Raw genomic sequence first — 13,031 nt, 5'->3', positions numbered from 1 at the left:
TTTTTCTCCTTATCACACATGTTCAAAGTGAAATAATAAATAGACTAATAGAACTTGTGGCTGGTTTTGCTTTAAGAAAGAACTGGGTGGCCCAGTTGGTTGGTTAAGTGTCCGACTTCAGCTAAGGTCATGATCTTGCAGTTCCTGAGTTCGAGCCCTGCAATGGGCTTTTTGCTGTCAGCACAGAGTCTTCTTTGGATCCTCTGTATCCCCCTCTCTCTACCCCACCCCCATGTATGCTCGATTTCCCTCCCTCTCTCTCAAAAACAAATAAACAATAAAAAAAAATTGCAGGAGAAACTATACTTCAAAAACCTTTCTAGAAATAGTTTACATTTATATATGTGATGTATATGTATGTGTGATGACGTATGTATATATATCTTACAAACATGCATCTTACATATACATATATATCTTTCATGCACATGTCAAATGACTGATCTCATTAAAAATTTCCTTACCTAGTATTGTTCGTACTTTTGGACTAAAATCAGTTATAACCGGGGTCTGCAAACAGTTATAACTATAAGCATCCTTTGCTGAGGCTTGAAATCCATTGGTAATAACTGAAATATCAACTGTACCCTCAGTTCTCTGAAATAAGAAGAAAAAAATTAGAAAATATTCAATGTTGAGATGAAGAAATCTGATGGCTAAAAACAACTAGAACCATTCAAAATAAACTGCTGAAGATGTTTTGTTTCAAAGTTGTGAATCAGAATCAATTTTCAGATATTTAGAAAGCTGTGGTGTCAAATGCAGGCTACGTGTTTTAATGTTTTAGATAAAGGTATATGATGTACTGGTTTTGAGGGAGGTTATGACCAACTTAAATGTATCTATATTACTGGATTCCTAAGGGCTCTGCAATATAGTTAAGATGCTCTGGACAAGTGACTCTTTTAAATTAATAAAGCATAAGATACTAAAAGTTTTGACATTTTGCTCTTAAAATACACTCATGTAATCTATTCCTCTTCATTGACAAATCACATTATTATATCTTTTGCTGACTTGGATTCACAATGCAAGACGAATACTTGGACCCCTAAGGAAAACGTTTGGTGTTCTCACTGATAGAGGACCTACAGATTTCCCAATTAGGAAAAACAGTTTTTCCAGCACGTAGTATTTGCTTAATGCACACTCAGCCTTTAGCTGAAACACAAAATCTAAACAATGTTTTCACTTACCCTATCCTCCAGATTCTCATCATCATTCGGTCCAACACGTGCTCTAATTTACTCTTCCTATAGATTTCAACTACATAATACCCCCACTTAGTCTGCTAAATTTTTTTAATGTTAATTACCGTATCCAGCATCATTGTGCACATAATAAACAAACAAGAGTCTTGGTTTAAATTTAAACACTTTTTTTTTTAATTTTTTTTAACGTTTTATTTATTTTTGAGACAGAGACAGACAGAGCATGAACAGGGGAGGGTCAGCGAGAGGGAGACACAGAATCTGAAACAGGCTCCAGGCTCTGAGCGGTCAGCACAGAGCCCGACGCGGGGCTCGAACTCACGGACCGCGATATCATGACCTGAGCCGAAGTCGGCCGCTTAACTGACTGAGCCACCCAGGCGCCCCTAAACACTATTTTTTAAGAGAAAGAACAACAATTTAGTGCTAAGATGCAATATTCCACAAGGAACTTCACATGGGGGTGTTTTTTTGGTATTAGATTTATGTATTTATTTATTATCAACAAACTGAAACTTTAACACATTTAAAATATATAGTCCTTAAAAAAACCAAAAGATTTGCTTCTCTGAATTTTTTTAGACTGTTAGTGCTAAGGTTCTTTCATACTTAGATTTACCTGATCAACTCTCTTTCATCCTTCAAGCTCTGATAGGCCATCTATTTTTCTGTGAAACTCTTCTGACAGCCTCTCCTCGCTCTATTTTATTTTTACTTTGTTTTACTTCTTTTTAAAAAAATTTTTTTTGACATTTATTCATTTTTGAGAGACAGACAGAGTGCAAGTGAGGGAGGGCCAGAGAGATGGAGACACAGAATCTGAAGCAGGCTCCAGGCTCTGAGCTGTCAGCACAGAGCCTGACATGGGACTTGAACACACAAACTGCAAGCCGAAGTCGGACGCTTAACGGACTGAGCCATCCAGGCGCCCCCAGTTTGTTTCTACTTCTATTATTTCAAATCGAACACACTGTTTAGTATTGGTTTCTATGTCTGTCTTTCTAAATGTTAGGTATCTAGAATGTGGATATAATACTACCTATTTGGATCTTAGCAGAAAGATGCTGAAGAAATAATTGTGAAGGAACATTATAATGCTGCAGTTCCTAGGTAAATATGTCACTTGTTTAAACTTCTCCTGAGATGTCCCTTAATTCATTAGTTTTCAGAAAAAAAAAAAAACAACTAAAATCAGATGTCTTACTTTTGGTGTTCTGCAGGTTATCTTATTCAAATCCCCTTCAATCACATTGCAGGTTTCATTTCCAACTAACACCTTTGAATTTTCATTAAAACCAAATCCAGACAGAGTCAAAAGAGTACCACCTTCATAAGGAAATGACAACAACAATAACAGGTCAACAATACCAAAAGGAAACTTTGGCAAGAATCTAACTCATCCTTCAAGAATTTTCTTATCATCCAATGGATGGGTCGTCAAATAGATCAAGGACTAGGCTCAGTGTGTGTAATCACTGCCACATAGTATAGCCTGAGCTCTGAAGTCCGGAACCATAAAGGAAACTAGGCTAAGTGATTTAATGAAATAACAGATTTGCAAACCAACATCTGTTTTGGGGCATTACTATCAACTGCTATTTTCTATAGTGTCTTCTTCATTCTAAAGAGAAATTATGCTGGTTTTATATGCTCAACCATATTGTGTTCTGAAAGTGAATTAAGACTCTCAATGAAATTAAAGTCAACTAAGACTCTTACCAAATCCCAAATTTTATTATCGCTAAAAGGGAAACTCAGAAATAATCCCAACAAAATAAAAATACAGTGAAATAAAAACACAAAACACACCAAAAGGATCAAGACCAAGGCAAAAATCCCAAACTAAGGGAAATGAAGCAGGACAGGAAAAATGTGTTATTTTTTTTTCATCTTCTGCGTCAGGCTTCCTTTACCCGATTTGTTCCTGGAACTTTTTCTGGGTCAAGTAGCTCCATTGAGACTGTGGTTACAAATGGAGCAGCTGGTAAGCAGAATAATAACTAATAAATCTTATCTTGACATAATTGATGAGCTTGTTATAGAAACATGTAATAATTGATGATATTAATTCAATAACCTAAGATGTAAGTATAAGCAGTCACCCTGACTTGTGCTTCATAAGAAACAAAAGAATTGGTCAGCCATTTAATTACTGTGCTTTCCAAAAGGGGAGTCTCCTTTGTTCTATATGAGGGGGCTTTGGGTTCCTCTCCCTCCACCCTGTTCTAGAAACAGTACAACGAAATGATGGAAATGTATGCAATTTTCTTTGTTTAGAACAATTAACTATTACCTGCCAGGCTCCCAGAAGCAGGCCAGATGTGTGAGATCTGATTCTGATAAATGAAGTAGAGTACCTCACCCTCTATGTTCCGTGCTAGTCCAACATCGGCTATGGACACAGCAACTGGGAAACGTCCAGCACTGCCATTCAGAATCCGGCACTTGATCTCATTTTCTCGTGAAACAAAAGAAAAACATGATAAAACAAATGTTTTTGTAAGATAAGATTACTGAAAGTTTACATTTGCAAATATAAATAGTGGGCTTCATTTTTACATCCCAAGAAATATATCTGAGGAAAACTACTCATATACGAATGGGGCGAAAGTTTTTACCAACTACCTGATGTTATGATTCAGACACTGTTAGAAAAAGGTAGGTGAAATAATAATAAAAGCAAAGTGAACAATTTACTCCTGATTTCTACTGTGGCCCCCCAAAAGTGGGGAGGGGATTATTGTACTAGTAATTTTAAAATCCTAATCTGGAAAATCATTTATATCAATAATTCTAAAATTGTTGGTCAAATATGTGATTTATGTTAAGTAAAATATCAGGTTTCATCAAGAAAGGTGATCAAAAACTAAATGAAAATCTATCCTTCACACTTCATTTAGAACAATATATGCACATTTGTAATACAGATGCATTACTGACTTAGATCTCAAGAATGCATAGAGTATCTGAATTAAAAACAAATTATATGAAAGACACATTTGCTTATATAATCCTATTAAAATTAAGGAAAACACCTAGGATTAATTATGAAAGGTAATATTTAGGGAAATACACAATCATGGCTCTCACTTTTTCAAGAGTAAAAAATGTGAATAATCTTGAAATTATTAACGGATAGAGATTTTGTTGGACTCGAAGTCAGGGAGGATGACCATGTCTCTTTGCTGCATTATTAATGTGACACTGTCAAAGCATGGGCACCATCAAATACCAGAGTGGTGTCTCTTATATTTTTGTGTCCCAGAGACACACCAAAAAAAGCTTTTTTTTTTTTTTAAATTTGAGAGAGTTTGTGCACTTATGTGCATGTGAGTAGGGGAGGGTCAGAGGAAAAGAGAGAGAGAGAGAGAGAGAGAGAGAGAGAGACAGACAGAATCTTAAGCAGACTCCACGCTCGGCACAGGGCCCAACATGCGGCTCCCACGACCCTGGGTTCGTGACCTGAGCCAAAATCAAAAGTCAGACGCTCAACTGACTTAGCCGCCCAGGCACCTCAAGAAGGAAAGCTTTTATATAATCACTTTATGAGGGAAAAAGAACAAAAATCAACAGTTAAGGGATAAAACACACTGTCCAACACTGAAAGAACTAGTTTGTGGTCATAACCAAAGATCAAAAAGATAATGCATTTGGGGTGCCTGGGTATGTTGGTTAAGCGTCCAACTTCAGCTCAGGTCAGATCTTGTGGTTCCTGGGTTTGAGCCCCACATTGGGCTCTGTGCTGACAACTCAGAGACTGGAGCCTGCTTCAGATTCTGCTTCGGCCTCCCTCTCTCTCTGCTCCTCCCCTGCTCACACTCTGTCTCTCTCTCAAAAATAAATAAACATTTAAAAAATTAAAAAAAAAAACCATAATGCATTTATCCAGAGAAGTTTGCCAATTTCATGTCCCCAGAGGTACTCTACAGAAGGACTATTTTAATACTGCTCTTTGACTCTACTTTCTCTTATGAGAAAAACAATTAAATGTAATAATAATAATAATTTTACAAAGGACCTACCATCCACAGAAAGAAGAGAGCAACCCACTGGTCCAACAGAGACCAATACAGCTGAACTGGGGGAAAATCCAGAGCCTACTATAGTTAGAATTGTGCTTTCTTCAAAGGATCCTGAAAATGATCAATTTAAATAACAATATGAAAAAGAAAAAAAACCAAAGAATCTGTTGTTATGAATTCAAATGTTTTGCAGAGACAAATAAGCCTATTTTCATCTAAAGGCTATAAACAATAAGCTGGTAAATAAGCAGGGAAAACAGACACATATTTACCAATGGTAAATTTTTTCCCATTGAATTGCTCTATATTTTGTTCATATTTTAAATCTGTGTTGATAGAGATTAGCAGCAGAATATCTGTCTGAAGTATGGAATGATATAAGGAAAATTATCATTATGACAAATTAAACAGGCATCCCTATATGATAACTTATCGTATGACAGAACTGCCATCACAAATTCATGAGAAAAAAGATGAACTGCACAATACTTGTGGGCACTTTCCACTTGTGATAAAATAAGCTTCCTCTGTCTGGGGTAATATGCATCCTCAAGTGGCTGAGATATTCCCAGGGTACACCCTCTGTCTCAGCATTTTACTCATAACTGTTTTTTCCATTCATTCTTAAGAGTGTCCAACTATAGATGCTGGAGAGGATGTGGAGAAACAGGAACCCTCTTGCACTGTTGGTGGGAATGCAAACTGGTGCAGCCGCTCCGGAAAACAGTGTGGAGGTTCCTCAAAAAACTAAAAATAGACCTACCCTATGACCCAGCAATAGCACTGCTAGGAATTTACCCAAGGGATACAGGAGTACTGATGCATAGGGGCACTTGTACCCCAATGTGTATAGCAGCACTCTCAACAATAGCTAAATTATGGAAAGAACCTAAATGTCCATCAACTGATGAATGGATAAAGAAATTGTGGTTTATATACACAATGCAGTACTGCATGGCAATGAGAAAGAATGAAATATGGCCCTTTGTAGCAACATGGATGGAACTGGAGACTGTTATGCTAAGTGAAATAAGCCATACAGAGAAAGACAGCTACCATATGTTTTCATTCTTATGTGGATCCTGAGAAATTTAACAGAAACTCATGGGGGAGGGGAAGGAAAAAGAAAAAGAGTTTAGAGTGGGAGAGAGCCAAAGCATAAGAGACTTAAAAACTGAGAACAAACTGAGGGTTGATGGGGGGGTGGGTGATGGGTATTGAAGAGGGCATCTTTTGGGATGAGCACTGGGTGTTGTATGGAAACCAATTTGACAATAAACTTCACATATTATAAAAAAAAAAGTGTGTCCAGATTTGGGCGATAAGTGGTATAGTCACCCTACTTATATAACATCACATACAAGATGGATTCCACATGGATTTTAATAGCTAAGAATGAAAAATGTCAACCTCTTGAATTTTAGAAGAAAACATAATCAAACATCTTAACTTTAATGTACAGATGGTTTTCTTAAATAACATTGAAAAGTCATGGTTAACCATAAAGGAAAAGATAAGTAAATTGGAATAAATCAGTGATTTGACTGCTCCCATAAACAAGATACTAAAACAACGTGCAGGTGACACACTGGGAGAAGATGTGCTAGAGGATCAGTAAACATAATATAAAATACACAGCTACAAATCAGTCGAAAAAAGACAATCTGATAAATAAAGGATGTTAACAAGCAATCTGCAGAAGAAATACTCTAAATGTCCAAGAACCAATAAGAAGATTCTTACATGCATTACTCATCAGAGAAAAGACAAATTAAAACAATGATGAGACAATTTCTTTCACCCATCAGATTGACCAGAATTAGGAGGCTGATAATCTAAGTATTGACATCGATGTGAGGAATACAGTGCTCTCACATATGCTGGAAGTACAGGCATGTTGGAGAGAAATTTGGCCATCTAATAAGCTGAATACACACATACTCAATTATTATCCAGCCATTCTATCTCTGGGCATGTACCCTAAATAAGCTCTAGCATGTACACCTTAGGAGATTTGTACAACAAAGCTCAATGCAATTATATGTAAAAACAAAAGTTTGGAAACAGTCTAGATGTCCATCAACAGAGACAAAAATAAGTTGGTATATTCATGAAGTATTTTAAAATGACAAATTAGATATGCATAAAAACATACATATATTTCTCAAAAGGAATGCTGAATGACAAAAGTCAGATGCAAATAATATTTACAGTGTAATTTCTCTGATGTTTACGTTTTAACATCTCTTTCACAAGCTTAAAAACACTAAAATTACCTTATGTGTGTGTGTTCTTTACAAAAGGTATTAACAATGGCATGGAAGAATACACACAAAATTAATTATTGTGACTGCCTCTGGGGAGATCTTTAGGAACTAGAACCAGAGATTGTGTTTCAAGAGGACTTTAGCTGTTCCTATAAAATTTTCTTTCTTAAATTGATAATTGGAAGTAAATATGACAAACTGTTAACTGCATTAATTTTCAGTGAAGAGAAGATAGGTATTTTTTACAGCATTATTTATACTTATCTTTTCATTATTTTAAAATTTATCAAAATATGGCAAAAAAACAATTTAGATTGTTAATTATTTTGAGTAAGAAACAGTTTTTTTCAGGAAGTACATATAAAAGTGGAAATTCATTATAAGATACAAGGATAGATGTAAAAATATAAATATCAAGGGACCACAACCAAATTAAAGTTCATCAAATTTTTATACTTGATAGTTTTGATCCCATGTAACATGGATTATCCCAAAGTAGTATCATTAGTGTAAAGAAGTCTGAAGAACATATTCTTTCAACATAAAGATGAGTTATTTTTTAAATTTTCTTTTTTTTTTTTTTTTTGGTGATATATAATTAGCAGATGAATTTTCCTACTAGCTACCAAGATTAAATCTGTGATTATACCATCTGAGTTTAGCATTCTGACTGAAAAGAAAAGCCACTCCTTACAATCTTTAGCCCCTGCTGTTTACTTCCGTGCTGGGGAGTTCAGACACAAAGAGTAATCACGTTTTTAAAGTAATTACATAATATGAAGATATGGTACAATGTGTCATCCAAGACTGAGTTCTTGGCAATGTGTTTTCCTCTAATTCTCAAGTCTAGGACCTAATTATTTTCTTTTACTCAACAGCAGCTGTCTCATTACCAGCTTTTTAGTACTAAATCTCCTAAAAGTGGTCTCATCTGACGAAAGATTCCTGTTAATACCCTAGCAAGCAGAATTTCACAAAAATGCCTCGTCAGAGTGAAATTTTAGAGACCCGACTCTAACATGGTGAAACTAGAGAAGTAGACTGGCGAGTCCAACTTCAAGTGTGATTTGTTTTTCAAAAGTAAGTAATTAATGTTCTTTCCACAGCTTTCTGATAGATTTTTTAAAAAACTATGTAGCAATGTCTGCATGCCTGAGGTGGTGAAACCAGTATATTTAAAAATCATTGTTAGTTTACATTTTTGCTACTCGTCTTCCACACTCTACTCCAAGTTAAAAAGCGGGAGATTACCTTGAGATGGGTTTATGGCCCGGACTACTGGAGTCGCCATGAAATCCCACGTAAACCCACAGTCACCTGAACACTTAGCTGGACCTCCGTTGACATAGACTCCAACCTTCAAATAATGAAACACAGAAACAGAGAACGGGTAGCACAGTTATGGAGAATATACATAAGATTTAAACAAATGATGGGGTTTTGTTTGTTTGCTTGTTTTCAAAAATTAGTCTATTCTGTTTATACTCTCTGCTTTGACCATTCATTCAGCACATGTGCCTCGTATGCAAAGGCACAGTTCTAAGTGTTAAAATGCATTAAGACAACATTAAACACATCCCTGCTGTCACTCAATTTATATTCTAGTGGGGGGGGGGGAGACAGAGAGTTGCACTATAAATTTTTTTTTTAAGTAAATGCAAGGTGCCTGGGTGGCTAAGTCAGTTGAGTGTCTGGCTTTTGATTTCAGCTCAGGTCATGATCTACTGGTTTGTGCAATGGAGCCCCCACATTGGGCTCTGCGCTGACAGCACAGAGCCTGCCTGGGATTTCTCTCCCTCTTTCTCTGCCCCTCCTGTGCTTGTGCACACATACACGTGCTTTCCCTTCTCAGTCTCTCTCTCTCTCTCTCTCTCTCTCTCTCTCTCTCTCAAAATAAATAAATAAGCATAAAGAAAAAGAAGTAAATGCATATTATGCCCTAGCAGTGATTAGTGCTATGAAGGACAATAAAGGATGCTCTTGTGAAAGTCACCTACATTCTTTACATATTAATTTCCTCATCATTAAAGTAGGAATGTTAATAATTACTTCACAGAATAACTAAAGATTAAATTAAAAAGCATATTTTCAAATTCTAACAGGTAGTAGTCAAGCTTAGAAATCCACACTTTTATCATAAGGAAGGTAATTTTCCCAAAAGTCATGATAATATTATCGAGTTAATATTCAGATGAAAATAAAGACATCATTCCTGCTGTTTCAACAGGTCTTTAATGTATTACAAACTTGGTACATATTTAAAATTATTTACAGGTCATGAGAAAAGTTTCAGAAATACCTGTGGCTGTTGGTTGGGTGTACGAAGTAGGTCTCCAAGTATGCGCCGTCTGAATAAGCCACCATCTTTTATCTTCGTAACTGTCATATTAGCTTTTTCTCCAATAATATTGGAATCATTAATCTATTTTTACACAAAATTATTTTACTAGAAAGGCTATGATAAATATGACTATACTAGTTTTTTTTAATTAAGAAAGGTTGAAAGTGAATAAAAGTCAAAGATGAAAAAAATCATTCAAAAAAGCACCTTAGTCACATTTTTTGAAAAAGGAGCCTCTTCCAAAGTGAGCATAATCTACCCCCCCCAAAAAAGGGCTAACATGATTGCATTATAATATATTACATCAATTACAAGTTGAACTGAATGACTAAAATCAACCTGAATTGTTATAATAAAGCATGTCTAAGGAAAATCAATTTACTAAATTTTATTTTCTCAAAATGTTCTATGATTGTCCTAAATGTGACCATTCTGATAAATGATTTTTGAATAGTTGAATAAGTTATACCTCTTTCCACCTGAGAGTCAACTTTTCCCCTTCAGCATTTTTCACCCCTGATTATCCTGGTTTTACATCCATTTGTGGAATTATATTTTTTGCCAATGATAAAAATGAATCATATCAAATCAATACATACAACTTGGTTATTTCAAAATCCCTCTGCCAATACGGCAGCCTTCTCATATATACAGTGGCTAGCAAAGAGACAGGAGTCTCCACGCTGGGCCCTGTGTGTGCTAAAGTGGTGATAAGAAGCAGAAGTGATGAGCAAGCAGGGAAGGACTGGTCAGAAAAGAGACAAGGGGGTAAATGCACAGACATCAGCAATGATACCAAGAGGAAGACCAGTCACGAGAGCCACTCAGCTACAGAATCTGCTAATTCTAGTTCCAGACCATGTGTTTTCTTAAATTACCTCCATATCTTTATGACTGTTACTATTCTGCACACCCATAGTCTATGTAAGGTACATCATATGTTACATTTATATACGGTTTTTTGTTTGTTTGTTTGTTTGTTTGTTTGTTTTTGGTCTCCTCTTTCCCCTCTCTCCTCATTTTTTTTTCTTTTCTCAAAATGGTCCCATAAGTAGATTTCTGTATTTTCTTCCACCTTCTGCCATGGACACCTTTCCGGGTGAATATATGTGGGTCTACACTATATATGGCTGCATGGTACTCAGGCTAATGTTGTGTCATTTTAACAACCATTCTTCTCTTGATGGGGCCAGGTTGCTAGGTTTTTACTATTACAAATACTATCACAGTGACTACTTTTGTGCCTACATCATTTCATATTTGTGTTATTATTTCAGTATTATACAGTTATATAGCTGACATTGCTAAATCAGAAGGTATCTATATTCAGATTCTACTAAATAATCCCCTAAAATGATCATACGAATCAACTTTCTCGCCAATAGTGCATGAGACAGACAGGTTCCTCCCTCACACTCTTACTATCACTCAAAAGCATCATCTTTTTAATGTTTTTGACAGTCTGAGCTCCCAGACTCCTCTAGATTCCTCTCCTTCACATACTCTGGGTCCAACTCCTCTCCTCTGACCCCCTTCACACTCTAACTAAGCAAAGGTAATTAGATAACAGCTTACCACAGGAGCTACCTGGGGGTACACAGGATAACCTATAAGCCCTGCCTGGGCTCCTCCTGCCCCTATCAAGGGTCTTCTAACACATATCCCTGGTCTCTTTTCAGAGGGGACAGCAAATAAAGTACCAACAGCAATTCCCCATGAAAGAGAACATCGAATCAACTTAACTTAGAACAATCTTCCCTCAATTTCTCTTTTTTTAATGTTTAGTCTATAGTTTGCATTTTTTAAATATAGACAGTCTCTAATTCTTTAAAAAAAATGAGGCAAGATGCAATAAGCCAGCAACACATGGAAAACAAACAAACAAACAAAAGCCAAGCCAGAGGAGGGAACCTGTAGAAGATTCTGCCTTCCACGTGTGCTTCTCCACTGGATGTTCCATGAGTATCCAGCACATGTTCCCTCCCGTGTTACTGAGACTCGTCCCACTTCTTCCACACTCTGGAGAGCAAACTGTAAATCTGCAGCCGACACAGTGGCAGGAAGGCCTGCATTCAACAGAGGGACAGCAAATAGCAGGGGTCAAAAATTCACAAACCAATTTCACTCTTAAAATCCATGAAGTGTGTGCTACATATTGTAAGCCAACTGTCCTCCTCCAATACAGTAAAAATGAAATTTGTGTCTTATTTAGGCCAAGAATTTATGAATCTCTTAGAAGCAAAAATTACATGAATAACGTACCTCAGATGATAGCTCTGGCTCAAAAACCTTTGTTTTTGATTATTGATTAACTTTATAGAGAACCTGTAAGCTGGGGACATAAAAGAAAAACAAACTTTTGGGAATGTAACCTGGTATATCTGGTGAGGCAATAAAGAAAAAGTGAAAATATAATTTGTTCTGGATAATTTAGCTTTATGTCACTAACATAATCTCAAGGATATAAATTATGTACGGAAATCATATTAGAAAGAAATACACCAAAATTTTTATTATGGCTGCCTAGATTGGCATTGTCCAACCGTTCTGAACTTTTGTCATATACCTTTGAGAATGTGTCCATAAGCTTGAATGTCAAAGCTGCCACTTAGAGGTGGAGACGAGGCTTGAATTCTCTGAATACGAATCTTTGACTCCCCTGGCCAATTATTTCCTCTGTAAACAGACTCATTCTCTGTCTCATTTGTGATTATCTAATTTCCAAAATAAATATTGATAAAATGATTAAACATAACAACAGCTAACATGATTTCTATTTCACCATCGTACAATCCTGTGACATGACATAAATGAGCCTCAGGTATTCAGGATTCCTTAGAACATTAAGGAGAGACACATAAATCAACACAGGCCATACCTACAAAGCTGCAATAATGAGGCCAAAGTCAACTCAGTCATCTGTGCAGCAATCAGCTGGAACCTTAGTAATACCTCATTAATTCAGAGTGTACCCTCCATCACTCAACGAACAAATATTTATTGAACAGGCATCCCATTCAAGGTACAGTGCTAATCACTGTGGGGAGGCAAAGAAACATAAGATGAAGTCTTCGCTATCAAAAAACTGGAAATCTCTTCGGAGAAATAACATATGGGGACTAGAAAACTAACAATATACCAAAGTATATAATCAGCACAGATTCTGATCCAGACTCAAGAAAAACCTGCC

General features: G+C 36.2%; 1 protein-coding gene across 1 annotated transcript in view; it reads right to left on the bottom strand.

Annotated features, from left to right (window-relative positions):
• PKHD1L1 (PKHD1 like 1) overlaps positions 1 to 13,031 on the bottom strand; it is a 159,903-nt gene that overhangs the window by 96,972 nt on the left and 49,900 nt on the right. Inside the window, exons 24-31 of the mRNA XM_058698855.1 lie at positions 12,408 to 12,555; positions 11,753 to 11,907; positions 9,800 to 9,922; positions 8,752 to 8,857; positions 5,234 to 5,344; positions 3,505 to 3,669; positions 2,416 to 2,537; positions 465 to 597 (exon numbers count right to left, since the gene is read on the bottom strand). Coding sequence (XP_058554838.1) covers positions 465 to 597; positions 2,416 to 2,537; positions 3,505 to 3,669; positions 5,234 to 5,344; positions 8,752 to 8,857; positions 9,800 to 9,922; positions 11,753 to 11,907; positions 12,408 to 12,555 — 1,063 coding nt within the window. The remainder of the gene's footprint in view (positions 1 to 464; positions 598 to 2,415; positions 2,538 to 3,504; positions 3,670 to 5,233; positions 5,345 to 8,751; positions 8,858 to 9,799; positions 9,923 to 11,752; positions 11,908 to 12,407; positions 12,556 to 13,031) is intronic.

This window comes from Neofelis nebulosa, chromosome 14 (assembly GCF_028018385.1).
Source record: "Neofelis nebulosa isolate mNeoNeb1 chromosome 14, mNeoNeb1.pri, whole genome shotgun sequence".
Lineage (NCBI taxonomy): Eukaryota > Metazoa > Chordata > Mammalia > Carnivora > Felidae > Neofelis > Neofelis nebulosa.
This window is presented reverse-complemented; position numbering and strand designations above follow the sequence as displayed.